The sequence below is a fragment of the Brassica rapa genome, chromosome A03 (genome assembly GCF_000309985.2).
Source record: "Brassica rapa cultivar Chiifu-401-42 chromosome A03, CAAS_Brap_v3.01, whole genome shotgun sequence".
In the NCBI taxonomy this organism is placed as follows: Eukaryota; Viridiplantae; Streptophyta; class Magnoliopsida; order Brassicales; family Brassicaceae; genus Brassica; species Brassica rapa.
In genome coordinates, this window is record NC_024797.2 from 6083946 (window position 1) to 6111911 (window position 27966).

Sequence of the window (27966 nt, forward strand, 5' to 3'; positions counted from 1 at the left end):
TTCTCACACTTTCTAAGAATATATTAGTTTAGTCACTTACTTATTTTTTTTTTACAAAATAAAGTATCGGAGTCTTGAAAGTTGAATTCATATTATTGTAAATGTACATAAGAGTTTGTGATTATATACTTAGTGGTTCTTGTATATGTGTCAAAGAAAGTTTCAATGGCTTAGTGGTAACTGTCCTATATATATATCATACTAACCCGGGTTCGATTCTCACCTTCGCATTGTTTTTTTATTTTTTACGAAAAAAATGAGATGATATGGCAATTTCGGGTTTTCTGATTGGTTGATTTTTCTATCCTATGTGGACACCCTCTCCATGGCTTATATCCCCTTTTAGTATAGTATAGATGTCCTGACATTTTGATGCACCTTGTATTTATTTATAGATACTGATATACTATCATACTAAGGAGACTAATTAAATACCAACTTGGTTTGTAATTGTGCCTCAGTTTCATTTCTTATTCTTTCGCTTACCATGACTCCATGACCCTACCTTCTTAAGAAAGCATCACCTTTTGCCTGAAAGGAAATAATGCTTTAATTTTTGTTTTCAAATCGTTGATAACTTCAATTTTGGAGCCTTAAGTCTTCAACCGTATTAACTTTTGGAGCAAATTTTAGACATTCTAATTACTGCACCACCACGCATAGAAGTAGAACCATCTATTTTATTCTTAATATATTAATTTATTATTTCTTATTGACCAAACACAAGCGAAATTGTTGAGTATAACTAATTTATATAATCAATACAATACTAAAAGGGGGATATAATCAACATTCAGCCTATCCACGTCAGACAAAAAAATCAGCCAATCAGAGTTAGTCTTTTTACCACGTCATTTGAGCTGAGTTATTAAGGGTATTTTGTGTGGGCTTTGTTTTAACAATCTTCAGCCCAACCCCACCCTGTCGACAAACTCTTTTACGGCTCTTCACTTCGTCTTCTTCGTTCTCTGAGTTTAAGCGTTACTTTGAGCCTCTCCTGATCAGTCAATGATCAACCTTAAATTCTTCTAATTTTTTTTTTTGTTCCACCTCCCCTTGATCCTGCACCTGTAGAAAGCGTTGTATCTAAACCTAAATTCACTCAAAATCAAAAACCTACTTTGAAACTACATCCATGTCCACGAAATCCACCGGAAAATCTCAGATCCCCACTGACAAGACTCAAATCGCTGTCTATTTTAATGACATCTCACAGGACCAGCTCAGTCAGAGCTTCCATTTTGGTAAGTCCATTTCGGCGAGGCAAGAAACATTGCTATATGTTGGACCTTTATTGGGTTATAGAGCTCCTCCTTATCGATGAACAGGTATGATTTTTTACCGCTAATTTACTTCCGTAATTATTCTAAACCAGCCATCAATCGTACGGTTCCATTAATTGATTAAGCAGGTTACGGTGCGAGTGTGTGTTTTGGCAGGTCGGAGTGAAATTGATCCTTGGAGATGGCCAAGGCCTGCTGTCGAGGTGTAGACGGTTTTGGTAAAAAGTATTTCTTCTTCCTAGAGGGTTTCTGGTTTTCTAAAGATCATCACTCTAATTATGTTTTTAAGTACCTTCAAAACACTTAGGTGGGATTCATGTAAACACTTTGTTTTAAGTATGGTTTTGAATACATTGCTATTGATATAGGTTAACCAAAGTTGTGAGATGTTTAAGCTGTTTGATTTCTATTGCTGTCGCACAAACCACAAAACCCAACGTGGAGTTCATATAATGACGATGTAAGTGATAATTGTTTCTTTTTAAAATTAACTGTATACTATATGCTTCATATTTTCCTATATTAACTCATGTGCAAATTGTCGTAATCAATACGAGCTTTTCTCTGATGACATTACCAGCATATAATAGGAAGAGCTCGAGTTAGTTTTCTCTTACATGGCTCTAGGGAAAATGTGTTGCAGCTTAATATTGTTGAAGAGAGCGGGTTGAGTTTGGTCATTTGACATGAACAAGAATGAAATGTGTTTGGTTTTAATGTTAAGTTATTCAATTTTTCTTAGGAGCTCAAATCTGCTGAACGCCTGAACGCATCAAAAACATTCCCGTGGGAAAAGGGGCTCAATATGATGTGCCTCATGGTCGCATTGGAGATCTATAACAAGCAGCCGAGAAAGAGGTATGAAGTCTCATTTATCCATACCTTTTGAAACCTACCTTTTATAATCAAATACAAATCTGAAAATTCTTTGTTCATTTTAGGTTCTGGATGTTGGCTCAAATGTACCCGAAGAACAATAGGAACGAAGATACGAGAGTCTGGAAAACTCCTCAAATGGAAGGACTTATCGATAGCAATTCTAGAGTAAGAAAACGAACCACCAGTTTTTAGATCTTAAAATGAACGTTTATGTTCTGGTTTTTAACTCTTAATTTAAAGAATTGTTTTCATTTCAATTCATTTGTCTTCAGATATCATCAATGATCTAGATCGAAGTGGATATGGACAGTCAAGTTCTTGCAGCCGAGGCAGTCAACTATTGCTTGAGTTATTTCTGCAAGTTACATCTGAATATTTTTGAATATTGTGCTCAAGTGGAAACTCCATTATTCCACAGGAAAGCATTGCTCAACATATATTGCAGATCTTGGAGCTCGACAACCTTGAAGAGGTATATAATTTTAAGATCACTTTACACTCGAATCAAATATATAAAATAGTGCAATCTTCCAGTTCCATTTGGAACAAAGCAAAGCATAGTTGCTTTATGTGTTAATGTCACTTTTGTGTTTATTGTATGTGATGCATAAATGAAAATTACAAGCGGAAGCAAATGATAAGGCCGAGACTTCTCCGCGCTTATCTATATCACCAAACAAAACAGGTGAGTAAATAGTCATCATCATTATAATCTTCCATCAGCACAACATCGTTCATCCTCATGGAAGACAATCTCTCGGTGGCATATGTATGATATTAATAATGTCTGCTCTTGAAACTGCAACGTAGATTCACCAATGATATGGGACCGTGGAATGGACGTGGAATGAACGAATGTTCTGGTAACTTACAGTTTAATTACAAAATGTTTTATTCCTTTCAAATTATCTTTCAATAGAGCTGCACTGAGATATATGTACACTGTAACAACGTTTACTCTGTAGAAAATGTGTATATTAATGATGAGCATATGATGATACATGTATGGTATTACAGAATTTACTCTCTGGGAGGACGAACAGAGCTTGATGTGAGCAAGACACTGGAGCTCGAGAAGTTTTTGTGGATATCTTAAGTTTCTGTTTTGCTATGCCAAAGTTCAGTGTCAACTACTTATATCTTAGTTTCGTGCTGATTTCCATCATGTTTGGATCAGTATTTTCAAGATGTTGGATTATACCTTAGTAAGTACTAAGGAAGAAGCTGTTAGAAGGGAGGATGTTATGGGAAAACATTATCAGGTTTTTACTACTTTTCAAGTAAGAGAAATTATGGTTATGGATTTTTCATTCATGTTTGATGATAAGGTCTTTGTTCTTTATCTCTGTAGATTATAAAAGCAATCAGCCCCGCCTACGGATTGACTGAGCAGATGCTTCATGAGGCCAATGAGGAGATATTTACTTTTGGTTCTTAACGGCTGGGTAGCCATATAGATTAATATAAGATTAAACTTTATTTTATTCATTCTTTTTGTACCGTAAATTCTTTGGTGTAGAGGAAATGGACATCGTAAAGTGGTGCAAGCTGTGTGTTTATTTATTGTGGTCTAATACTTTAGATGTTGCTCATACCAAAATGGTAGTCAATCTATATATTGTTTAGAAATTTTGAATATTAGTATTTTTATCACTTTAACAAATATAAATCTACATAAATCTATTTCCATAACTACAAAGAAACGAAACGAAACAAAAGTTTATCCACATTAGATATCAAGGTATTCAGTATACTAAAATAATTTAGTCACAACAACTATACAATATTCATCAGAATTAAAGTAAGAGCTTTAATTAAACAATCATGCAAGAATATTAACAAAATAGCGGTAAAGAATATGATAATTATTATTTATTTTTCATTTGATAAATGAATTAAAGATTGAAAAATTGAGTATTCACACATATTAAAAAATTCATAAAATTTTGATTATAAATATATTATTTTTGTGTTTAGCTATTTCTCATAACTTTTAGCCAATTAAAATTTGATAAACATAATTAATGTCTTCGGAGTTTACAATGTACTATTATTACATACAGTGAAAATGTAAATATTGATTTTTTAGAAACAAATTTGTTTTTTAAAATATGGATTATTTTAAAACAGAGGGAGTAAAATTTATTGGGTTCTATATTTTTTAGTTTGTTTATATGAGATGACGAAGTTGCTGCTTTCAGACAATTATTACTCATCAACAAACGGAAACAATTTTTTTTTCTTGAAACTTTAAGAGCATTAATGTATGATATATTTAAAACTAATTACAATAGTAAAAAAATATTAGTAATTAGGCATGGGACGGAACGGCTATCTCGAGAATTTTAGAATATGCGGATCCGAATCTTTATCCGACGAATCCATGTTTTTACTATCTTTATCCCGATCCGGAGTTAAATATCTGGATATTGGATATCCTTTCAAAAAAATTCATATCTGGTAGATATTCGGATTTGGATCCTGACAGTAAATATAAATAAAAAAATATTAACAAAGTTTTTAAAATAAAAGTAAATATAATTGTTTAATTATTTCTACGTAAGCTATTACAAAATTTATATATACTATAATAAAATGAAAATATAATAAATAAAATTGCTTTCTTATATATCCATTTTTTTTTTAATAATTATCAATAAACTTTACAAATTCAGATATTCAGATTCGATTTTGACCGATCCAAAATTTTGTAATCCGAATTTAGATTTGGATCCTGTTTGGGAAGATTCATAATTTTACTATCCGGATCCAGATCTGACCCCTCTGGATATTTGGATTTTCTAAGAATATCGAGATCACTTATCGAATCCATATCTAGATCCGGCCCTATCCAGATTTTCAGAACGAATCCGGATCGCTGATCGAATTTGGATCTCGGATAATAAATCACATGCCTATTAACAATATTAAAGCGTTTAAATTTTAGTCTGTAGACATGATTTGAATTTTCAGTTTTTTTTTTTAAACTAAAATAAGAAATAAAAAAAACCTCAACATTACACCAAATACTAAATATACGAAGTACAATGGCAAAGAAGAAAAACAACGTGTATTCCTCATCCTTTGGTGTGTTAGTTATGGTAATCATCCTAAATCTTAATCCTATTTTAGAATAACATAAAATATGTGGTGAAGAAAAAAAATTCATATTCCAAATAATAAATCAATAGGAGTATATAACATTTTATTAAACTAAATAAAAACTCAAAAAAAAATGACAAAAAACTAATTAAAAACTCAAACAATATAATTGACATAATATTACAAAACGTTTTAAAGAAATAAAAGATTAAAATACATAATTTAAAAGATTTAAATTATTGGTCACTAATAATAATATTATTACGTCACTTCCAATCAATATTAATATTATTTTATAATTTAATATTTTTACTATTTAATAATGCATAGACAAATTTTAAACGGTTTCAGTTTTAAAACAGTTATTAATCATCAATTTATAAAATTTACGTAAAACAATAATAATAAATGCAGGTGCATTATTGAACAAATTTGTTTGTTCTGATGTGTTTACTTATATGAAATTTTAATTCCTAAAATGTTTCGAATCTTATACAAAAGTAAAGTTTGCCAAACATAATAAAAGAAAAGTAATTCAAACTATCTTCTTAATTTTACTGTGATAGTCAGGTTACTCTTTTTCATTTCATATAATAGAAACTTATTTGAGATTAATATAAATAAAATTTTAAAACGATAAATAAAATTTTAATACTAAATTTTCTCATTTATACAAAATATTTACAATGAAAGTAGAAATAGTAAGTTGCAATTGATTAAATAAACACAATTAATCTAAAATTAAGATGATAATTTACATGTGAAAAAAATATGAAAAAAAAAATTTTTAAAAATATATTATCCGCGCGTAGCGCGGAAAAACGATCTAGTATATATTAATCTAATTATAGTTTAAATTAATTTATAATAAATAAATCGGTCTAAACATTTTAAGCTTTTGAGAGGAAGTTTCCTTAACTCAGACATCGTTCATGTACCACGGACGGAGAACTCAAGGGCGGATAGCTTAGCACGCAGTGCTAGGAAACAACCGTCTTTTGTCGTTCACATGGATGCGGAGTTACCAAATTGGTTTACAGAGTCAATATGAGTCTGTAGATGTTTCTTTTGCTGTCAAAAAAAAAAAAAAATAAATAAATCGGTCTAAACATTTTTATAATTAAAAATTACTTATACAATTGAATTATATTAATGCTGATGGTTTAATTGAATTATATTTTGCCAACGTTTCTCAAAAGTTTTACCAATGCTGATGGTTTAAGGATGATCTATCTTTAGAGTTTTCACTATGCGCTATCTTTTTTTGACCCATCTTGTCAAACTTTATATGATTCATAATTTCATATGAATGTTTTATCTTTTTCGGAATTGCTAATCACCCCTGCTTTTCATCGTGCCACTGTTTAGTTTCCAAATTCGTGATAGTACGTATTACGTAACGTAGTTAGCGTGATAATACAGAATACCAAAATACAAACTACTAACATACAAAAATATTATATCTAATCCCCTATATATTAATAGAGAAACATTTGAAAAGTTATAACCTGAAGTTTGTATTAATTAAAAAATTACCCCGCTTAGGTGTCAGTTAATTAGCATATCAATTAGTATGATGTGGCAGTCTTATATTCAATTGAAAAACAAAGTTGGTCCAAAATATAGGTGGTGATTTTACTAGGGATATATTTAATTTTTATTTAGGCTAAAGCACATTAAGCCATATCCGTAAGTTACCTAGCGTGAGAAAAAAAAACCATTCCACTAAATCATAACATATTAACCTCGATGATAAGGTAATCTAATAAACCAATACAAAAAAAAACTTTGTCGTGTTCCAATATTATCATTACCCATAACAAAACAGCTTACTGTCATTGTACGAAACGTTTTCAATATTATTCTCCAGCTGCTAGAAAGATGACAAAAGACAAAGTTAATCCCAGATTTTCAGTTACCTCAAATTCACAAAGCATATGTATTGAAACTTTGTTGTTCATCTTTTAAGTTGTTCATCTCAGTGGATATATTTCACTTTCACAAAGATCATAAGTACATATATTTGTCGTAAAGATGTAATATGCAATCTCATCACCTATACACACAGTAAGACGAACTTTATTATCATCTCACAAACACATTATTAATGACTAACTACCTTAGAATGCGATTCTATGAACATTTATCACATTAATAATTAACTATTGGTCTTTGTGATGGCTTATATATTTCTTTACAGACTCATAAGTACATGATGTATATAATTGTTTTTGGGATCTCCTGTGTGGATATATATATTGTTCTACGAACTGCCCAAGTACATGATCTATTACTATCAAGCATTTGATCAATAGAGCATTATTGAATCTCAACGTTTAGCAATCTATCAACCAAGTTCATGCTTAGATTATCTCCAAAAATCAAGCAAGTTCATTCTTAATTAATGTTTATACTTAGCTTTAGAAATTTTGTAATTCTATGATTTTTTTGCCAATTGAACCAGACCAGTTTAGAAAACAATTGTGGCAGGTTAAACAAAGGAGTAAAGTCGTTATATGTTAGCTTCTTATGAAAGTTTATTGTGTGGAAATTTATAGAACATCTTGATGTACAAATTTGATGCGATTTGTATATAGGAATATTAATTTAATATGTAATTACTACCAAATATTTTCCTTATACGCTGTGTGACCAGTTCTAATAGATTTGGTGCATATATTATAACTAATACTGCCTAAGAAAGAAAGGCAATTAGAGATAATTTACTATAAAATTCTTTAATCAATATATGCTGTTTATTTGATGTGATCTGCTAATTACTTCTAATTTACCATACCAATCCATCACATTAGCTTTCCTACAATATTTTTTAATACTTTGTATTGAAGTAACATTAATTATTTAGTCTTATTAACTACACATAAATACCCTACAAATGATATTATATATAGAGTAGGGACGTTGTACAATAAAACATAGGGTAGGCAAAAAAAATTTATTAAACCGAATTAAACCAAACCAACAGAACCCAAATCAATCCAGAGTCTATTATTTAATCATTAGGTTCAAGATTTTTTTAACTCGATTGAGTTTTTTGGTTTAAAACTGAGCCAAACCGAAAAATCAATGAGTTTATGTAATTATTTGAATTAAACATACAAATAATATCAAGTTACTATAATCCTAAGACACCCACATATTTTCCATTTTTATTCAATATAATAAGTTTGTCTAACCTAACACATAATCAAAATATTTGATTAAAAAGAAGAAAAAGTATGAACTCTTATATCGAAACGGCAGCTGCCTAAAACCTAAACCAAGTTTAGTTAAAAATAAAAGTTCCCACTACAATTTTTTTAAGGTTTTTGTTTCGCTTATGTATTGGATTTAGTTCACATGGTTTATTTTTTATTCTGACCAACGTGATGAATTAATGGCTTTATGTTTATGTTTTAAAACATAACAAAACTAAACTAAGACGAACCCGGTTAAAACGAATTAAAACACAAATAGAACTGAATATAAATCAAACCAAATCAAATACAAACCAAATCAAACTAATTGTGATTTACTTCAGTTGAGAAATTTGTAGAACCAAATTAATAAAACCGAACCGATGAAATAACTGCAGTGTCCACCCCTAAAAAAATATCACAACTACTAAATTTATTTGCTCTCAGACGATTAAAGTTTTTATATAGTACTACTACAGCCTATAACATAACATAATCTATAATATGATGTAATCTGTATAGCAAGCATTGTGTTAACGGTATACAATTAGATTTCAAAATATGAAATTTATTTTTTTATACTAATAGCAATGACTCTTTTCATATAATCTTACCCTGCGCATTGCGCAGGTCTCATCCTAGTATTTTAGTGAAACGCAAACTTGAAAAGGTAAATCGACAGTCATTTTCATATTGTACGTAGTAGCATGTGTTTTCTTTCCGTACCATCCATTTTTCTTCATTTAGTTCGTTTTTTTTTGACAAAAGGGCTTCTTCATTTAGTTCGTTCCGCTATCAACTTTGTTATGTCACAAAGCGTACGTCTTCCAAAATCATTCCGTCTTATTGCTATAATCCCCCCCCCCCCCCGTACATAGAAAGTAGCAAGTTTGAACTAAATTAAACTCACATGAAATTAACAATCAAAACAATTAGCGAGAAGAAAATATAGGTTTGTAACCTGATTGAAAATCAAACGAACTCCAATTTGTAACTACTGTATGTCTGGAGCTGATCGCATTAACAAATCTTTTAGCATGCGCATATCATGCGGATTATATAATATATATCTACAATATATGCTCACAATATTAAAATTTCCGTCAAAAAGATACAGTTAGTCACAAGTTACATTACTTTCTAAGATATTCGGCTTGTTTGGTGAAGCATTTCAATTTTATGCTTACACACCAAAAGAAAGCATATATTTTTATTCACCGAGTGACGTATCGCAATCAATTATTTTTAAATGATATATATATTCTAACTTGATCTCATAAAACTCAATTCTAGTTACTCAGTATATAAGGTAAATTTCAGTTCTTCATCTATCAATTTTGTTTGTTAATGAAAAATAACATTCTACACTAGTTTGTTTACCAACTTTTCATCATAAAAGTATTTCTATTTTATAGAAATATATATATAGTCATTACATAGCTTATCATTTCATTGCGTGACTAAATAACTGGATTCAATATTGATTCTTATTCAATTTTGTATCATCTCGTAAATATATAATTATTTTAGATACGTAATATTTACAATATTATAGCTCAAATGATTAATGGATGACATTCATATGTTGTAACTAGATGGACACTTCAGACAATTTTCTAACTGAAAACTGGTAAATAAAATGTTTCAACTTTGAAGGAAAATAAATGAGTGAGAAAAGTCTCACCTTAATCATATATGTGTCCACAAAAGCACGCGGTGGAAGGTGAAATACATAAATCTGAAATTTTTGTCCCAATATATGATCTCCTGATGAACTATTTTACTCACCCATATGAATATAGGATGAAACATTTTAATTCTTCCGTCTCGCTCTTCATGGCGTCTCTTCCGTCTTCTCCGTCTTCTCCACCGATCGAAACCCATCACCAAGGACAACGATTCTCTTGCTCCGTCACAAGAAGGTTCCAATCCCACCACAGACGACGTCTCTCTGTGTCCTGAAGGCGTCTCATCCGTCGCTTCTCGTGTTCTCCGACAGAAGAACGATGCAAACCCACCACGTACGACGACTGTCTCGGTCCTCACGGCGTCTCCTCCGACGAGTGTTTCGGTCCTCACTGAGATCACTTCCCAAGTAATAACTTTCTGACTTCATTCATTTTAATTAGTGTTTTGAAGATTATGTAGCTAGCTTAAGGATCAAATCTTGGCTATGTATTTTAGCTTAGGCTCTGTATTTAAGTTTATCTCATATCAGTGGTTAGCAATAACATAAGTGAGTGTGTTGAAGTTGGATCATGGTCTAAGTTCATTGCGTTGCTAATTTTGACAGGGTTGAGGCGATGTGAACAGGTTTACACATCCAGTTCTTGCATTAACCAAACACAACTTGACATTGTCGTTGAAGTTAGTGTACAAAACTTGAAATCATTTTCTTCCTATTTGCTTATTTGCTTTCGCCGGGTAGTAGTTAGTTTAATCAATGGTTGTGATGAATAATGGTTAGTGAAACTTCAAGTTGTGATGAATGTTTCTGATAGTAGTTAGCTTAATGAATGCTATTTTTTTTAATGCTTCTGATAGTTGTTAGCTTAATGAATGCTTGTTAGAGATAGGTAAAAAAATTTAAAATGTATGTTTAAAATGTTCTATTTTATTAAGTCTTATTTAATAAATAAATTTTATTTAAAAAAAAAATTAAGAACCCCTAAGTAAGAAACTACCATTGGAGCACACATTTCTAATAGTTTCTAAGCTAAAGTTTTTAAGTAAAAAAAGTACAATCAATTAATTAAAAAGCATTAAGAAACTCTTTTGGGGTTGTAGGGATAAAGTTGCTCTTAGACACCTAACTCTATTTGGATATCCATGGATTGTACAGCAGAGCAAAATCTTCTTTTTCTACAGAAAGGAGTAAAGAGAGAAGACACTAAACTCAATTTCTTAAACCAATTCTTCAATAGCAAGAGGTTTTATTTGTCCTAGTTTAGTAGTTTTAGTAGGTTTCTTTTAATAGTTCCCTCTCAAAAAAGTCAAGGATAAGGATGAAGTAAACAGTACTTCTATATAATTTTGAAGTATATATGCACAACCGATCGATATCAAGAATAATAATTGTCACGACAGAGATGGAACAAATATGTAGACATTAAGTTTTACATGGTTACGACAATGCTAGAAGTGGTGTAGTAGCCTAGTAGGTACACAAGTTAGGTACAATCGAAAAAACATCATCAAAAGATTCGCTGGTAAATGTTATAGTTTTTTTTTTGTTATAGCTGGGATAAATTTTTGGTGCATGCAATTAAAATGATGATTAAAAATGGTTCAGTTTTATTTGTCAACGTTGATTTTAAGAACAAAAATTATTAATTGCTTGGTTTTCCTTGTTTAATTAACTAGACTTTAAGGTCGAATATTATTTGGTATGTCCAATTTTTAAAATATCTATAATCATTCCAAAAAAAACATTTAGAAGTAAGTTTTTTGTTTTTTGCAAAACATTTAGAGGTAACTTAATGCACATGCAAGAAGTCGCCTCAAAAATAACGCAAGAAGTCGCCTCAAAGATAATCAAATTATAAATACAGTAGAATATTTAGATGTTTTGGGTATTTTTCTATATACAAAAGCTCTATTTTAAAGATGAGTTAGCTTCAGACTTTACTTTTAAAATGTTAGTTTTATACATTCTAAATATAGAAGAATTTTTTTAATATATAAGAAAATAGTAATATCTATTTTAGAGTAAAAATAGAAATGAATTAAAGATACAAAATTTTATGATAACATTTGAAAGCAAATATAAAAGTGAATTAAAGATAATTTAACAAAAATAAATTACTACATGCTTTTCTTCTTTGTAGAGTTGTTCATGTGATGGAAAAGTTTTTAAATTTAAGGGTAAGTAAAATTGTATTCTATCTACTTTATAAAATGTGTCATTTTGTTATTTTTTTCTTGTTACACAAAGAGTATCATTTTAGAATGTATTAATCTTATAAATAATTTATTTAATCTAAATATTATTAGTTAAATAGGTATAATTAAATTTAATAATATATGTATTTCAATCTTTTGATATATGTGAATAATATTTAAATGACACTTTTTACAAAATTAGAAAAAAGTTTGCAAGTTTATTTTGTGTTTGCATAGTTTTACGGATTATCAGTAAAAACATACTAGATGATATATTTTTTCAAAAAAAAAAAAACATACTAGATGATATGATAAAAAGATGTGGCATGGTGCAATGATAATGCATGAAGAAATGACGCATCGCATTGGAATCATGCTTTTAGAAAATTTTAAAATCAAATCAAAATTTTTTGTCGACATCAAACCTTTATTTATTTGCTCGTGATTTTTCTTTCACCTTTCCGTTCTTCACTGACCTTACCAATACCTTCGTTACCAAAATTCAAAAGGCAATTGATGTTGTTATATTTTATTATTTCAAAGTTGTATGTGGCATTTGTCATTTCATTTCTTGCTTCTTTATATGTGCCATTGTCTTTGTGCGAAGACCGTACGATTTCTTCGTACAATAATCAAAAAACATATTCATTGAGACCTGATTTTTTCCAATTACGATTCACCTTTTCCTTTGATGTTTCTAATTTGACATTTCGTAATATAGCTTGAGAAGAAAAAACACGGCCATACCCTGAAACCAAATTCATTAAATGAAAATAACCTACAAATTCTTTTAAAATTTAGCCTGTTTTTTTTGGCGAAAAAACTTGTATGTCAATATGTTAAACTATACAATTGAATAAATATGATATCGACGAAAATAATATTAAAATGAACAATATCTCTTCTGATCTTTTTTTTCAAAAAAACCAAAACAATATTAATAAGCCGAGTAATTGGCAGGGTAACTACATCAACGTGTAGCCACAAATTTGGTCGTGGTGGAATCAGTGATATACATGATTTTTTTTTACAAAATAGTAATATTTATCATGACCTGCAAAATTTATTTCCCTTCTAGAAGATATATCACATATATAGGTATCCATAGAAAAGAAAATATCTCCATGATTTATGTCACTATTTATAGATTCCATCTACATAAAAAGATGAGAAATAGAATTTTTTAACACAATCTCCAAAGCCCTTTTCAACTGTCAAAGATAAGCCACCTTCTCATGTGGTTTTTGAATCATCCCTTGCCCAATCAATTTCCAGTCGTCTCCACTTTAATTCTTACTTGCAATCTTGATTGCATCACTTAATATACTTTATCATTTTAACAACTTCATTAGACACGGTCATGGCTTCATGTGACACACTTGTATTTGTATTTCTTTTAACGAAAAAATTAAAGACACCTTGTCAAAAAAAAAACGAAAAATTAAAAGAAAGTTATTTATGTATGGAGCTGAATACTATGGTATATTTGGAAGCTAAAGAATGATAAGCAAACGAGACTGATAATGATTTATTGTCTCAATATATGCATGAGACTGCATCAAAAAAATGGAAGATCTGGTTCGATGCAAAATATATTGGAAGATTAACCTGAGAGTGTGGATGGCTCAGCTGACAGTGTGGCCAGTGGCGCAGGGAAGCAATTATGACTCCAAAATATACAGTTCGATTGGATTGTTGGACTCCAAGGAAATCGAAGAGCCATTTCAACACTTCACCTATAATTACTGAGCTTAACAAGGGCACTGAAATGTCTGATGATGCATAAATATTTTGATAAGGTGGTAAACATTTTGAGACGACCATAGATTTGGAATTTCCAAAGATTAAACTTGTATTGTCTACAGAAGATATTTTTCATATATTAAGTTTTGGATGGTTCAACAATTTGTCGAATCATGGACCTACAAAACATTATTTACTGAAAAACTTGTCAGCTTTCACTTTTACATTGAACCGGAAAATTGGTGTGTACACATGTAACAACTAGGGTTTTGAGTTTTGACTCTATCTCATGGTATCGGGAAACAAGAAATCAGGGACCACGTCATTGGTTCCATGAACTAATTTGATATTAATGACAATTTAATTTTAAGCAATAACTAAAAGTATTTAATTAACGCTTTATATCCTATGTGATGTTCCCTGTAAGTAAACCATAAAGCCAAAAAGAAAGAAAGTGAACCAAAAAGCCATCTCTCAACTTCAACCATCCACATGCACTTTGTGTTACCCATCATTATAAGTTATTCCAAAACCCAGTAATTAACATAGATTAGCAGCTTTTTCAAATATATTTTCTATCTTACAAGTTAGCAGCTTTAGTTATCTGTTTTCTTTTTCTTAGGTCACAAGAAAAATAACTTGCATGTACGTATAAACAAACATATACAAGTGCAACACACGTAGGTAGATTTAGTATATAGAATAAAGTACTCGTATAGATTTTGCAGTATCACGTGCGAAGTATATATGATTAGGTTTAAGTAGAGATTACATATGCATGGACGAGACTTTTGATATTTAACATTTAATACTTTAGAAAAACACTTTTTTCGTTCCTCCACAGTCCACAACAAATTTTTTTTTGGTGTAAAACTACGAAAATCAAAGAATAAAAAGAAAACAAATAGACACCTTCAGTAAAGTTACAGAAGCATCAATGGTCAAAGATTTGTAGTGATCTGTCGGTGCCTCCCAATGCCTTTCCATATAGCACAAAATCTCTTTGTGTCGCGATGAAACGTATAGATCAGAACCCACTAATTAAGTACGGGTTGTACATGATGAAAAGGTTCAGAAAACGCCTCACACTACGTACTAGATATGCTTATTTATTACGAAACTGGCCTCAATTCAAAGAGTGCAGTTCTACCTTGTATATCGGTGCACCCGCCACCACCTGATTTTCGGCCTTATCGGTGGGGAGCTCCCACGTGGTATTGCCGGATGGCTTGTGTCAAGAACAAAATATAAACTAAAACTCTTCTCCATAGTTTTTTTGTTGATAAAAGATTTAGTACTATTAATTTGTGTTGTCATTATTTAAATAGTTTGGATTGTTCTAGTTATATTTCTTGAAATTGCCTAGTGAATTTATGGATCATTCCCGGGATTAACGGAGATTGCGAGCCTAAAATTGGCAACCGGATATAAAGAAACGCAGGCCCGATTGCTGACCTTATTATCTTGTGATGCTATTTACGAAATTTTCCATTATGAATTTAACATCTTACAATTCTTAGATTTCTTTTCGAATATACGATGAAGTTCAAAGTCATTTACGCAAAAAAAAAATTAACTCATAATTAGTATTAGTATAAGTATAAAGTTTAACTACCTTCTTAGTCATTTTCATTTTCTTTTTGACTACTTCGGAGTGATTCGGTCTTTTTGGTATGTCATTTTCTTTATCTAATCTATATCTATTTTTTCTTCTATAATTCTTACAAAAATATAGTAATACTATTATACAGTAAATTTTGCTCTAATGGTTTACTGTATAATAGAGTTACTCTATTAGACCATCTCTAATTTATACCTATTTTTTTTTCTGTAATTCTCACAAAAAATAGAGTAATTCTATTATATAGTAAATTTTGCTCCAATAATTTACTTTATAATAGAGTTACTCTATTATAAAAGAAAAAATTAAGAGATTTCATTTTTTCACTCCATTGTTGTTGTTTTACATTTCTTAAAAATTCAAACAAAATCTACAACCGTGGGTAGACGTCATCCTTTTTATATATCATTCCCCTAGTATCCTTTTCTTATATAACTTCTTCTAGAATTTTCTTGCATTATATATAATATAACATTTCGAAACAAACACTGAAAATTTAACATAGATAAACAAGAATATAAAATTGAAAAGCAGATGACATTTTGACGGGAATAATATCTTTGCTAAATATTAACATGGTGCCGTATCCAATTCTAGTTAATATCTAGACCTTGAGGTCAACTAGTAGTGTTCCCTATATGATATATAACTCATTAGCAAAATTTGAGTTTAACAATCTAAGACGTCTGCTAATATTTGGAAGACTTTTTCTTTATAAAACCAATTAGAAGGAAACATAAAGGTGTTCACACTCAACAAAATGTTAATTATACACTCATTTGATTTTCATGTATGATAAAACTTATAACAAATCCAGCAAGAAAGTAGGATGAAACTAAACTACGTGAAGGCAACAAACTAGTAGAGTATAACACCACGTACACGGGTCAACCAATAGCAATGGAGTCCAGCTGTAATGGTCCCCAACTCTTGATCTCCACTTCTTCTTGCCGCGATACCGCGAGAAGTTCTGAGGGAATGCCGTTTTTGGGTGTGTACCGGGAAACGGAAGATAGTGTAACTTAGGGTTTTATAAAAGGGCTTTTGGGGGAGACAACTCCGTTAGAAACTACTGCGGATTAACCGGATATTTCATTATTTCTTGTTTCACTGTCCTGGTCAACCGGGTAAAAATCCCGTTATAAAATCTGTGCCCACAATTATGCCCGTTTTGTATCTCTCATAATAAGGTTCTGTTTGCATTTCATCTCTTCTGTTAGATTATTGCTCTTTATGTTTTTTACTTTAGAAAAAAAGAAGAAATTTAGTTTTGCCGTAGTAGTATAATGTTTGTTAAAAACTTATATTATTTTGAAAATTGAAACTTCAGAGTGTAATCACCCCATATAGATCGATTTATAATAAGAACTGAAATTTTGGTTACACATGCTTTAAAAATGTTTAAAATGATAGATATTTTTTTGGGAACATCTCCGTTTCAAAGTTTAAAAAAAAAACTGAAACTGAACCCAAATCAAACAAAATCGAAACCAAATAGAATGTAAATAAAATCAATTTTGTCACAACAAATGAAATCATGTGTTCTCAATTTTTTTTATAAATGCTATATAGTAGTATCACAGTAGCAAAAGGGGAATATCTAATGTATTTTTTTTTTGCTAAGAATATCTAATGTATTTTATCAGCTGAAAATAAAGTGGGCGAATCAGAGAGTACCACTATATAGTTTGAATGTCCTTAAAATATTAATCAATGCATTATGGGTATGACCATTACAAAATAAAAATATACTACTACTTTATACTGAAACTAAATATAATAGTTTAAATCAAGTTAAACACGAATAGTAAGCCGTGCACTTAAATCCTGGATATAACATACGGTTATTTGACCTTTATACCCTTCGACAACGTCTTCACCATCTTCCTCATTGCCTCTCTATATATATCAACCCTGTCTCTCCCATTCTTCCTCACACCCTTAAAGCTCTAATACCAGACTAAGCTTGCTCACCATTCTCACTCTTCTTAGACTCTCTCTCTCTCTCTCTCAAATTATCCCATTTCCATCTCTAAAACCATAAGAAGGTCAAAATTAAACGATGCCTGAGGCACCAGAGCTTGCAGTTTCGGATCAGATTCTCGAAGAGAAGAACAAAAACAAACTCCAATTCATCGAGGAAGTGACCTCAAACGCAGACGAGGTCCAGAGACAGGTTCTTGAGGAGATCCTTTCACGCAATGCTGACGTTGAGTACCTCAAACGACACGGCCTCCAAGGACGAACCGACCGCGAGACTTTCAAACACGTTATGCCTGTCGTAACCTACGAAGATATTCAGCCTGATATCAACAGAATCGCTAATGGAGACAAATCCCAAATCCTCTGTTCAAGCCCCATCTCCGAGTTCCTCACCAGGTTTGTCCACTGCTGCTCTGTTTTTACTCTGTTTCTTGCTCTGTTTTTGCTCTGTTTCTTGCTCTGTTTTTGCTCTGTTTCATTACTTTGGCTGATATTTAAGATTCGAACCTTTATTGGTTCTTTTTAAAACAGTTCTGGAACATCTGGTGGAGAGAGGAAGCTGATGCCAACAATAGAAGAGGAGCTAGATAGAAGATCACTTCTCTACAGTCTCTTGATGCCTGTGATGAGCCAGTTTGTTCCTGGTCTTGACAAAGGCAAAGGAATGTACTTTCTCTTCATCAAATCCGAATCCAAGACGCCAGGTGGTCTCCCTGCTCGTCCTGTCTTAACCAGTTACTACAAATCTTCCCACTTCAAAAACAGACCTTATGACCCTTACACCAACTACACAAGCCCAAACCAAACCATCCTTTGCCCTGACTCTTACCAAAGCATGTACTCTCAAATGCTCTGTGGTTTATGCCAACACAGTGAGGTTCTTCGTGTTGGCGCTGTCTTTGCCTCTGGTTTCATCAGAGCTATCAAGTTTCTTGAGAAACATTGGCCTCAGCTAGTCCATGATATTAGAACCGGTACACTTAACTCGGAGATAACCGATCTTTCGGTTCGCGAGGCGGTCGAGGAGATTCTTAAACCGGATCCAAGGCTTGCGGATTTCATCGAAACCGAATGCAGGAAGACCTCTTGGCAAGGGATCATCACTAGGCTTTGGCCAAACACAAAGTATGTGGATGTGATTGTGACTGGGACAATGTCACAGTACATTCCAACTTTGGATTATTACAGCAATGGTTTGCCTCTTGTTTGCACAATGTATGCTTCTTCCGAGTGTTACTTTGGTGTGAATCTCAGGCCGGTTTGCAAACCAAGCGAGGTCTCTTACACTCTCATACCGACTATGGCCTATTTCGAGTTCTTGCCGGTTCATAGGAATAGTGGAGTCACTAGTTCCATCAGTCTTCCAAAGGCACTCACTGAGAAAGAACAGCAAGAGCTTGTTGATCTCGTTGATGTCAAGCTTGGTCAGGAGTATGAGCTTGTCGTCACCACCTATGCCGGTAAACAAAAGAAAATTACATCTAAATCTATTGATTTTTGTAACAAAAAAAAAAATAGAACGTTACTTTATTTTTATTTTTTGGCAAAAATGTTACTTTAAATTTGTTTACAGAACACTGAAAATATGTTGAATGTTGTGTTGTTTTGTGATACTGTTTTCAGGATTGTATCGATACAGAGTTGGTGATGTCCTAAGAGTGGCTGGTTTCAAGAACAATGCACCTCAGTTCAGCTTCATATGCCGCAAGAACGTTGTCCTAAGCATTGATTCAGACAAAACCGACGAGGTCGAACTTCAGAACGCAGTTAAGAACGCGGTAACACACCTTGTTCCGTTCGATGCTTCACTCTCCGAGTACACTAGCTATGCAGACACATCATCTATCCCAGGCCACTATGTCTTGTTCTGGGAGCTTTGCTTGAACGGTGGCACGCCGGTTCCTCCCTCGGTCTTGGAGGATTGTTGTTTAACCATAGAGGAATCACTTAACAGTGTCTATAGACAAGGAAGGGTCAGTGATAAGTCCATTGGACCGTTGGAGATCAAGGTAGTCGAGTCAGGGACTTTTGATAAGCTTATGGATTATGCGATAAGCCTAGGGGCATCGATCAATCAGTACAAGACACCGAGGTGTGTGAAGTTTGCTCCGATCATTGAGCTTTTGAATTCTAGGGTTGTTAAGACTTACTTCAGCCCCAAGTGTCCAAAATGGATCCCTGGTCACAAGCAATGGGGGAAGTAACTAATGAGATAACTTTGAGGAAAAAGAGACTATGTATGAGGTAGAGGCCAACATGAACTGTTTTTGTAATCAGATGAATATCGAGAAAAGTGTTTAATCATTTTGTCTGTCTATCTAATTTTAATTTCAAGCTTAATTTTAATTTTATTGCTTTGCCGTTTTTCAAAAACTATGCTTAGCTCCTAATCATAGGTACATAGGCAATGTATGTTTCTTTAATCCAATTTGTTTTTACACTTTCTTTCTTGCAATTGATTTGCTAGGGTGAATTTGTTAAAAAGAGAAGAAATACTAACATATCAAACATATATGTTTCAAAAGAAAAATCATTAGAAAGCCATAATAATTTACTCTGGCTGTATGTGCTTCTAGTAAACTATAGTTTTTCTCATATATAACCATCCAGAGATGAACAAGAATCATCAAAGATTCAAGGATCGTATAAATATATAATTTGTTTTTGGCGTTAAAAAATATTATTGAGCTAATTAAATAAATAATATGTATGTAGATCCGACACCTTATGTCGTGTATGTAATATAATAATTCTCTGCATTTTCACCATAACTCGAGCAAGTATTTTATCAACTTAATCCACATTAACGTCAGAAGTATCACACACATGAATATGCGATATACATATCATCTTGTAAGTAGCAATAAATAATATGATAAAATTTAGCCAAGTTGTGAGAACAATTGTTCCCTGTGTGACCATCAGAGACCACAAACCTGGCCTAACATTGTTTTTTCTTATTCCACTTGTAACAGACTCAATTTGAGTAAAGAAAACTATTCAAAACTCCAACATAATGGCAGAAGTTTACAAAAGAAAGAGGAAGAAAGATATTTGTATGAGATTTAATATTTTATTTCTGTGCCATGGAAAAAAACAGACAATATTCACAATGGCTTCTGACGTTAAGTAAAATGTTTTAGTTAGAAACCTCAAGTAGAAACATATAAAGAAAAAAAAATGAAACTAAAGATTCTTCAAGAATTTCCTAAGTGAATTGTATATAGTCGTTAGAAACAATTAATATGGGGTTCTGAGCATATGCAATGTGATACTATCTCAAGAGTCCTTAGGATTAGAATAATATTTTTTTTTCCTTTTTGAATTGTTAAGGATCCTAATCAAAAATATGTGTGCAATAGTGATACTCGATTTGGAATCCTTAAGAATAAATAAATATTTAAAAAAAAAAAAATTAAAATTTTTATTTATTATTCATGATTCAATAAAAAGATACAAGACTTATTCATCACCAAATTTGTTCCAAATATGCTCAATTAGATCGGTTTTCAAATGTTCATGTATACGAGTATCCCGAACATCATTCCGAATGGGAAATATGTTGTTGAGATTTGTAGGCATGTTGGCTTCCACCCGTGAACTTCTGGTTACGTCCCCTTCTTCAAAATCAGATATATCAAATTGTGTACCGTATCCATCCCGGACATTTTCGACTATCATATTGTGTAGTATGATACATGCTCTCATAATCTTGCTTATCTTTGCTTTGTCCAATGTTTTTACCGGGTTCTTCACAATCGCAAATCGGGCTTGCAATACTCCAAAAGCCCGCTCCACATCTTTTCGGGTAGCTTCTTGAACTTTGGCAAATAACTCTTGTTTAGGACATTGAGGGAGTGTGATTGATTGGATAAATGTTGACCATTTTGGATATATACCGTCAGTGAGGTAGTACGCCAACTTATACATGTGTCCGTTGACCATGTACCGTACCCTGGGAGCTCGACCTTCTATAATGTCGTCAAAAACAGGAGACCGTTCGAGGACATTAATATCGTTTAAGGTACCTGGAGGACCAAAAAAAGCGTGCCATATCCAAAGGTCTTGCGAAGCCACAGCCTCTAAGACAATTGTCGGTTTTCCTGATCCACGGGTGTACTGTCCTTTCCAAGCGCTGGGGCAATTTTTCCATTCCCAATGCATACAATCAATGCTCCCGATCATCCCCGGAAACCCGCGTTGCTCTCCAATATCGAGTAGTCGTTGAAGATCCTCTGGGGTGGGTCGTCGTAGATACTCTTTTCCAAATAACTCTATAATTCCGTCAGTGAAATTATGTAAACACGAAAGTGCTGTGGTCTCAGCAAGTCGAAGATATTCGTCGACCGTGTCAGCCGCAGAGCCATAAGCAAGTAGACGAATTGCGGCCGTACATTTCTGTAGTGGAGTAAGACCTAACCTCCCGGTTGCATCTCTTCTTTGCTGAAAGAATGGCAAGCTCTCTGATAGGCGATGGACAATACGCAAGAATAATCCCTTATTCATACGGAAACGGCGTCTGAATAATTCCGTCGAGAATGTCGAATCTTCGCTGAAGTAGTCATTCCATAATTGTATGTGTCCTCCTTCGCGGTGTCGTTCTATGTAAGCACGTCCCCTTTGGTTAATGGTCATGCCCTCCACTATGTTGTTGAATGAGTCTTCGACGTATTCGTCGATAATTTCGTCCAATCTTTCTTCCAGATCATCGGATGAAGATGATGACATATTTAGGTATCCTGGTTTTAAAAATAATATATAAGTTCTTTTAAATTTATAGATTCAAATATTTAAATTCAAATTTATAGATTCAAATTTTTAGATTCAAATTTATAGATTCAAATTTATAGATTCAAATATTTAAATTCAAATTTATAGATTCAAATTTTTAGATTAAAATTTAGAATCTCTATTTCTTTTTTACTATAGGTTCAAATTTTTAGATTCAAATTTAGAATCTCAATTTCTTTTTTACTATAGGTTCAAATTTATAGATTAAAATTTAGAATCTCTATTTCTTTTTACTATAGGTTCAAATTTATAGATTAAAATTTAGAATCTCTATTTCTTTTTTACTATAGGTTCAAATTTTTAGATGCAAATTTTAATCTAAAAATTCTTTTTTACTATAGGTTCAAATTAAAATTTTCAAATTAAAATTTATAGATTCAAATTTATAGATTCAAATTTAGAATCTCTATTTCTTTTTTACTATAGGTTCAAATTTTTAGATGCAAATTTTAATCTAAAAATTCTTTTTTACTATAGGTTCAAATTAAAATTTTCAAATTAAAATTTATAGATTCAAATTTATAGATTCAAATTTATAATTTCTATTTCTTTTTTACTATAGGTTCAAATTTAGAATTTCTATTTGTGAAGACCATACCTTTTTAACAAGATAGATAAAATGGTCCACCGTGGATTCAGTCGGAGAAGATGAGATGCAAAGTGAGAACCAATGTTTAATATTACAAAGTTTTGTTGCTGAGGGAAATAGGAGAAGATGAGATACAAAGTTTTGTTGCTGAATACAAAGTGCGTAGGAGAAAGAGATAAATAGTTTAAACAACAATGACTACTACTTATACTACATTAACGTGAAACATAAAAGCACCCGTGACAATCTTCACATGCTAGAAAAACAGAAGCACCCGTGACTTTGAGTACTTCACAGCCCGTGACAATCTTAACCCGTGCATTGCAACACCCGTGACCCTACTGCTGAACCTGAAAGAGTACACACATAGTTATTACTTTTGGAAAAACACATTAAACTGAAAGAGGACACATAGGTTGAATACGAACGCTAACTATGCAATCAAACAACATGTAACTACTCGACACATAGGTTGAATACGAACGCTAACTATGCAACCTAACCTCATAACATCTCAGACATGAGTTTGAGCTTAAGAGATGTTTCCATCTCAGTGAGTGGGTCTTTTTTGCTAAGTAGACGTTCAAGCAACTTCTTTGTTGACACTTTCGACTTCATCTCCATTATGGCCTGAATCTGTGACAACGACTCTTCTTTACCATTCTTCTTCTTCTTAGCAGCAGCTTTAGAAGCCTTGATCCCTATAGGTCTACCCTCTGGTTCACCCACTTCATCTTCTATATCAACTTGTTTCCGCTTTTCCTTCCCACCGTCCTTACCCACAAAGGCGGAGGCCCATTTCTGGTCATGCCTCAACTCCCTCCAGGCATGTTCCATGACAAACTTGGTCCGGTGACGATTGAAGAAGAACTCTAGAGCAGCTTTCATCACGTCATCATCATTTTGACCACTCCTCTGCTCCCTCAGAGCCGCGTCATATGATCCAACGAACTTGCTGACTTGCTCGTTAATCCTAGCCCACCTCTGCTTGCACTGATTCAGCTCTCTAGGTGTTGTTCCCACCAGTTGCGGGCAGTTGTTGTAGTAGTCGACAATCCTCTTCCAGAAGCGACCAGCTTTCTGGTCATTGCTCACCACCGCATCCTTACTGGTGTTAAGCCAAGCACCAATAAGGATTTTGTCCTCCTTCATGCACCATTTCCTCCTCTCCTTGGCATTAGGCTCGACAGCAGAGTTGAGAGGAGACTCGAGAACGGACTCATCAGGACCTTGGGTACCGAACCAATAAGGTTCGGGTGATTCAAGGTCCACTGTACTCTGAGATTGACTAAAGCTGAGGTTTATATAACTAGTTTGCTTATCCATGTTTACAGATTGCTCTGTGTTACTCTAATAGCAACACAGAAAGTTAAATAGGCGAGATTAAACTAACAAACATTAAAAGCCAATTAAAACCGAGCAGTGAGGAAGGTAGAAAGCTAACTACTTGCATTAAACACCAATCAAATCACGGTAACAGCCATTTAAAACAATCAAATCTATGGCGGTAGGAAGATAGAAACCTAACTAAATAGGTTCTACTTAACTAGCAATTACCACCAATTTATAGAAACCAAACAACTAGCAATTACCACCAATGCAGAGAAACCAAACAACTAACTAAATAGGTTCTACTTAACTACTATACGTTTATAGTTATTAGAAAAGAGACTAGGCAGTTGTGGTATCGTACCTAAAGAGAGACTCGAGCTTCTCGACACTCTCGTTTACATCTTTGAAGCTCTTCCTGCATAAACATTAGATCAAACTGTCATAAGGTCTACAAAAGATCATGAAGAACAAACAAAAACTCAAGACAGATACGTACCATTGACAAACATAAGCGCCAGACCTAGAAAAACCAATACGGAGACCATTACACAAACTTCCAATGCATAGCCATTTGTAGACTCTTTGTTCTTCTTGAGCTCACAGACGGTCTTGAGCTCACAGACGGTCTTTTGTAGCTTAAGCAGCTTCTGATCGCACTCGTAACCTTGCTCCTTAAGCAGCCTGAGTTCCCTCTGAACCTCAAACACCTCCTCCGTGACTGCCACATCCCACCATTTCCATATGTGGCAGCCCCCATCATCTCTATTCTCGCACGTGTAGTACAACCTCCCTGGATCTTTTCGCGTATAAGATGTTGCAATAGCAGCCTCACTGCCACAGTAACATCTCGTTGGGATGCCATCATCAGCCTCAGGTGGGTTGCGAACAGCCTCGCCAACAGAGAAACTACTCTGTCCTTCATCCGCGTAAAGAGCAGCCTCTGCTTCAAGAAGGTACGTCATGTCGAACTCATCTGACGATGACGGCTGGCTGTACGAATAGTCTTGTCCCATGATTGGTTAAACCTGAAAGAAACAAAGATTTTTAGTAACCAGCACGGATTCAATGAACCGTAAGCAAACATGAATCACATATAAACCGTAAGCTACACAAATAAGAACATCAAAAAGATTATAATCGAACGAGAAAATCCGCAAAACAAATTAGATTGAAAACCCTAAATCGAGTGAAACCCCCAAATCGCTTGAAACCCTAATTTTAAAAGACAAATCGATTGAATCTTCAAAACCTAACCCTAATTTGAGGAGAAAACAACAAAGATAACAAAATCTCGACGCATAAATCTACAAAATCACCCTACGATTTACCTTCTTCTCGGGATGGATCGAATCGCCTTTGATATCGCCTTCACTCGAGACGTTTTTTTTTCCTCGCCTTATGTCGAAAATGATTAGTTTTTTTTTGATACGTACGAATGACAAAGCCGACGGACGAACCAGAACGCGCCACGTCTCTAAGGATCAACTCCGTTTAATCCTTATTTACGGATTGATCCTTCGATTATTTCGGTTAAATATTGTTATTTTAATCCGATAACCATCGGATTACCCGCTAAGGATCCATTAAGGATCAGCGTTGCGGCTGGTCTAACATAATCCAAGACCGCCATAAGCAATTTATCATTTTATCTTGTAAATTTTTTTATGAAATGTATTACACAATTCTTTTCTTCTTTTTTTCTGTCAAAATATGGCACAAAGTTATTACAAGATATGATTTCGTATATGATGCCATGATATATACAAGTACATTACATCCCCTTTTTTTAGACTCTTAGCGGTTGTGTGTTTTTTGTTGTCTTATATATATTTTCTGAATTTTATATATTGTCAATAATACGTTATTTAGAATTCAATTTTACAGTTACAATCTTGAAATTTATCAAAATGACTGTTTTAGCTTAATGTTGTATTTAATTTTTGCAATAATATGTACAAAGTTGAAGTTTTTTTTTTCAGTTTATCTTTTAATTTGGTACTTGATGAATTTTTAAAACAAAATATAGTCAAACACTTAGTAATATTTTAGAATATATTGATTGTGACATCTCTCTACTAACAAATCCATGAAGATATACAAAGCTATATTTGAGGAGAATGATAACATTCACAAAGCATTTGTGCAAACATTTGACCTCACTAAAAAAACAAACAATATCGTGAGACACTTTAGTTTACCTAAATATTGAATAACAAAAACTTCAATGATCTGGTAAGCAGAACAGAGAACTTCAGATGGCACAAACCGGGTGTCGATTCTTTGCTGGATTTGTCACGTGGCCAATCCGACAATCGCTCAAATATGCTAACACGTGTCGCTAAAAACTTGTTGACTTTTGACTGCCCTATAAGGCATCCCGCACTTATCAAAGCTTTGTTCTCTGTCTGGGCTAATATTGTGGCTCGGGTAGGAGATAATGAGATATATTGGCCCTGTAGTACTGCAGAAGTAGACAACATTCTATGGTGCGTTCTGCATTTCACTTTTTTGTCTCCAGTTTCAAATTATTTCATTTCTTCTTTGCATCAGGACAATAACATGAATACATGAAGTATAAAATTATTGATATAACCACAAAAATGTTCATCATGGCCTGTATTAGATTTGGACAATGAAAGAGAAGTGTATATATGTGCAATACCCTTTATATTATATACATTCATACATACTGTGACACATGCAAACAACAAACATAACACTGCAATGTTTGTGTATCCAGTGACCACTACTGCTAATATTTATCGTAATATACGCCGTCTTCTTTGTCATAATTTGTATTTAATTTCGTAATCAACTTGGTTATCCACGGTCAACAAGACAACAACATATATATATCAGTAGTTGTGGAAATTTACCACTGGTGAAATAGCTAGAAAGAGAACCTAACAAATCATACGAGTGTGATGTGATGGTTTAACATATTTTATATGGTGGTTGTACAATCGTAATATTATACTATATGATTTGTTATCAACAAAAGGCATTCAATCAATCCTAATCTTATATATGATTTGTTATCAACAAAAGCATTCAATAATATAAGCGAAATGGTATTTGTTTGTACATTCATTATTTGACTAGTGGTTCTTAATACTATGATTTACAACTTCCTGTTTGAGTGTCTCTTAATACTCCTACAAATCCTTTGAATTTGAAATCTTGGCAAGGAAACTCAATTTAAGTTTAAGCAAAGATCAAAAGCCAATGGATGCGTACCCTTTCCTTTAACAAATACTAGATTTTGACCCGCACGCCCGTGCGGATGTATTTTAAAAAAAAATATGATGCTATTTGCTTTTTATGTCACTATTTAGGGTTGGGCAAAAAACTCGAACTCGAAAAATCGAACCGATCCCAATCCGAATAGGTAGTACTAAATCCGAACCGAAATTGATTAAATATCTGAATTATTCAAAATTTTGGTATTTGAAGAACTGAAACCTAATCCGATCCAAACCGAAGTATTTTGGGTATCCAAAATAGATTTATATACTTATATATATTAATTATTTTTAGATTTAATATATTTAAAGACATCCTAAA

General features: G+C 32.9%; 2 protein-coding genes and 1 long non-coding RNA gene across 7 annotated transcripts; 2 read left to right on the forward strand and 1 right to left on the reverse strand.

Moving 5' to 3' along the window:
• Window positions 1-160: 160 nt before the first annotated feature.
• Window positions 161-5991, forward strand: LOC108871289. Its single transcript, XR_004456433.1, has 2 exons — window positions 161-3424; window positions 3514-5991. It is a non-coding gene; the product is annotated as an uncharacterized LOC108871289 (long non-coding RNA).
• Window positions 5992-10443: 4452 nt separating this feature from the next.
• On the forward strand, window positions 10444-20054 carry LOC103857039 (indole-3-acetic acid-amido synthetase GH3.6). 2 transcript variants are annotated; one of them, XM_009134190.3, is made up of 4 exons: window positions 10444-10556; window positions 10755-18086; window positions 18222-19150; window positions 19314-20054. In XM_009134190.3, the coding sequence occupies exons 2-4, from the start codon at window positions 17770-17772 to the stop codon at window positions 19892-19894; spliced, it is 1827 nt and encodes a 608-aa protein (XP_009132438.1). In that variant the 5' UTR covers window positions 10444-10556; window positions 10755-17769; the 3' UTR covers window positions 19895-20054. The 2 variants fall into 2 exon arrangements, with proteins under 2 accessions (XP_009132438.1, XP_033143952.1); XM_033288061.1 differs by lacking the exon at window positions 10444-10556 and adding an exon at window positions 10566-10663 and having other exon boundaries at window positions 10699-18086.
• Window positions 20004-27931, reverse strand: LOC103861260 (glutathione S-transferase T3-like). Of its 4 annotated transcripts, none has more exons than XM_033288063.1 (4): window positions 25731-27931; window positions 24899-25427; window positions 24764-24817; window positions 20004-23420 (listed from the first exon to the last, which is right to left on the reverse strand). In XM_033288063.1, the coding sequence occupies exon 4, from the start codon at window positions 22416-22418 to the stop codon at window positions 21153-21155; it is 1266 nt and encodes a 421-aa protein (XP_033143954.1). In that variant the 5' UTR covers window positions 22419-23420; window positions 24764-24817; window positions 24899-25427; window positions 25731-27931; the 3' UTR covers window positions 20004-21152. The 4 variants fall into 4 exon arrangements, with proteins under 4 accessions (XP_033143954.1, XP_033143953.1, XP_033143956.1 ...); XM_033288065.1 differs by having other exon boundaries at window positions 22228-23420; window positions 25731-27915; XM_033288062.1 differs by having other exon boundaries at window positions 20004-25427.
• Window positions 27932-27966: the final 35 nt, after the last annotated feature.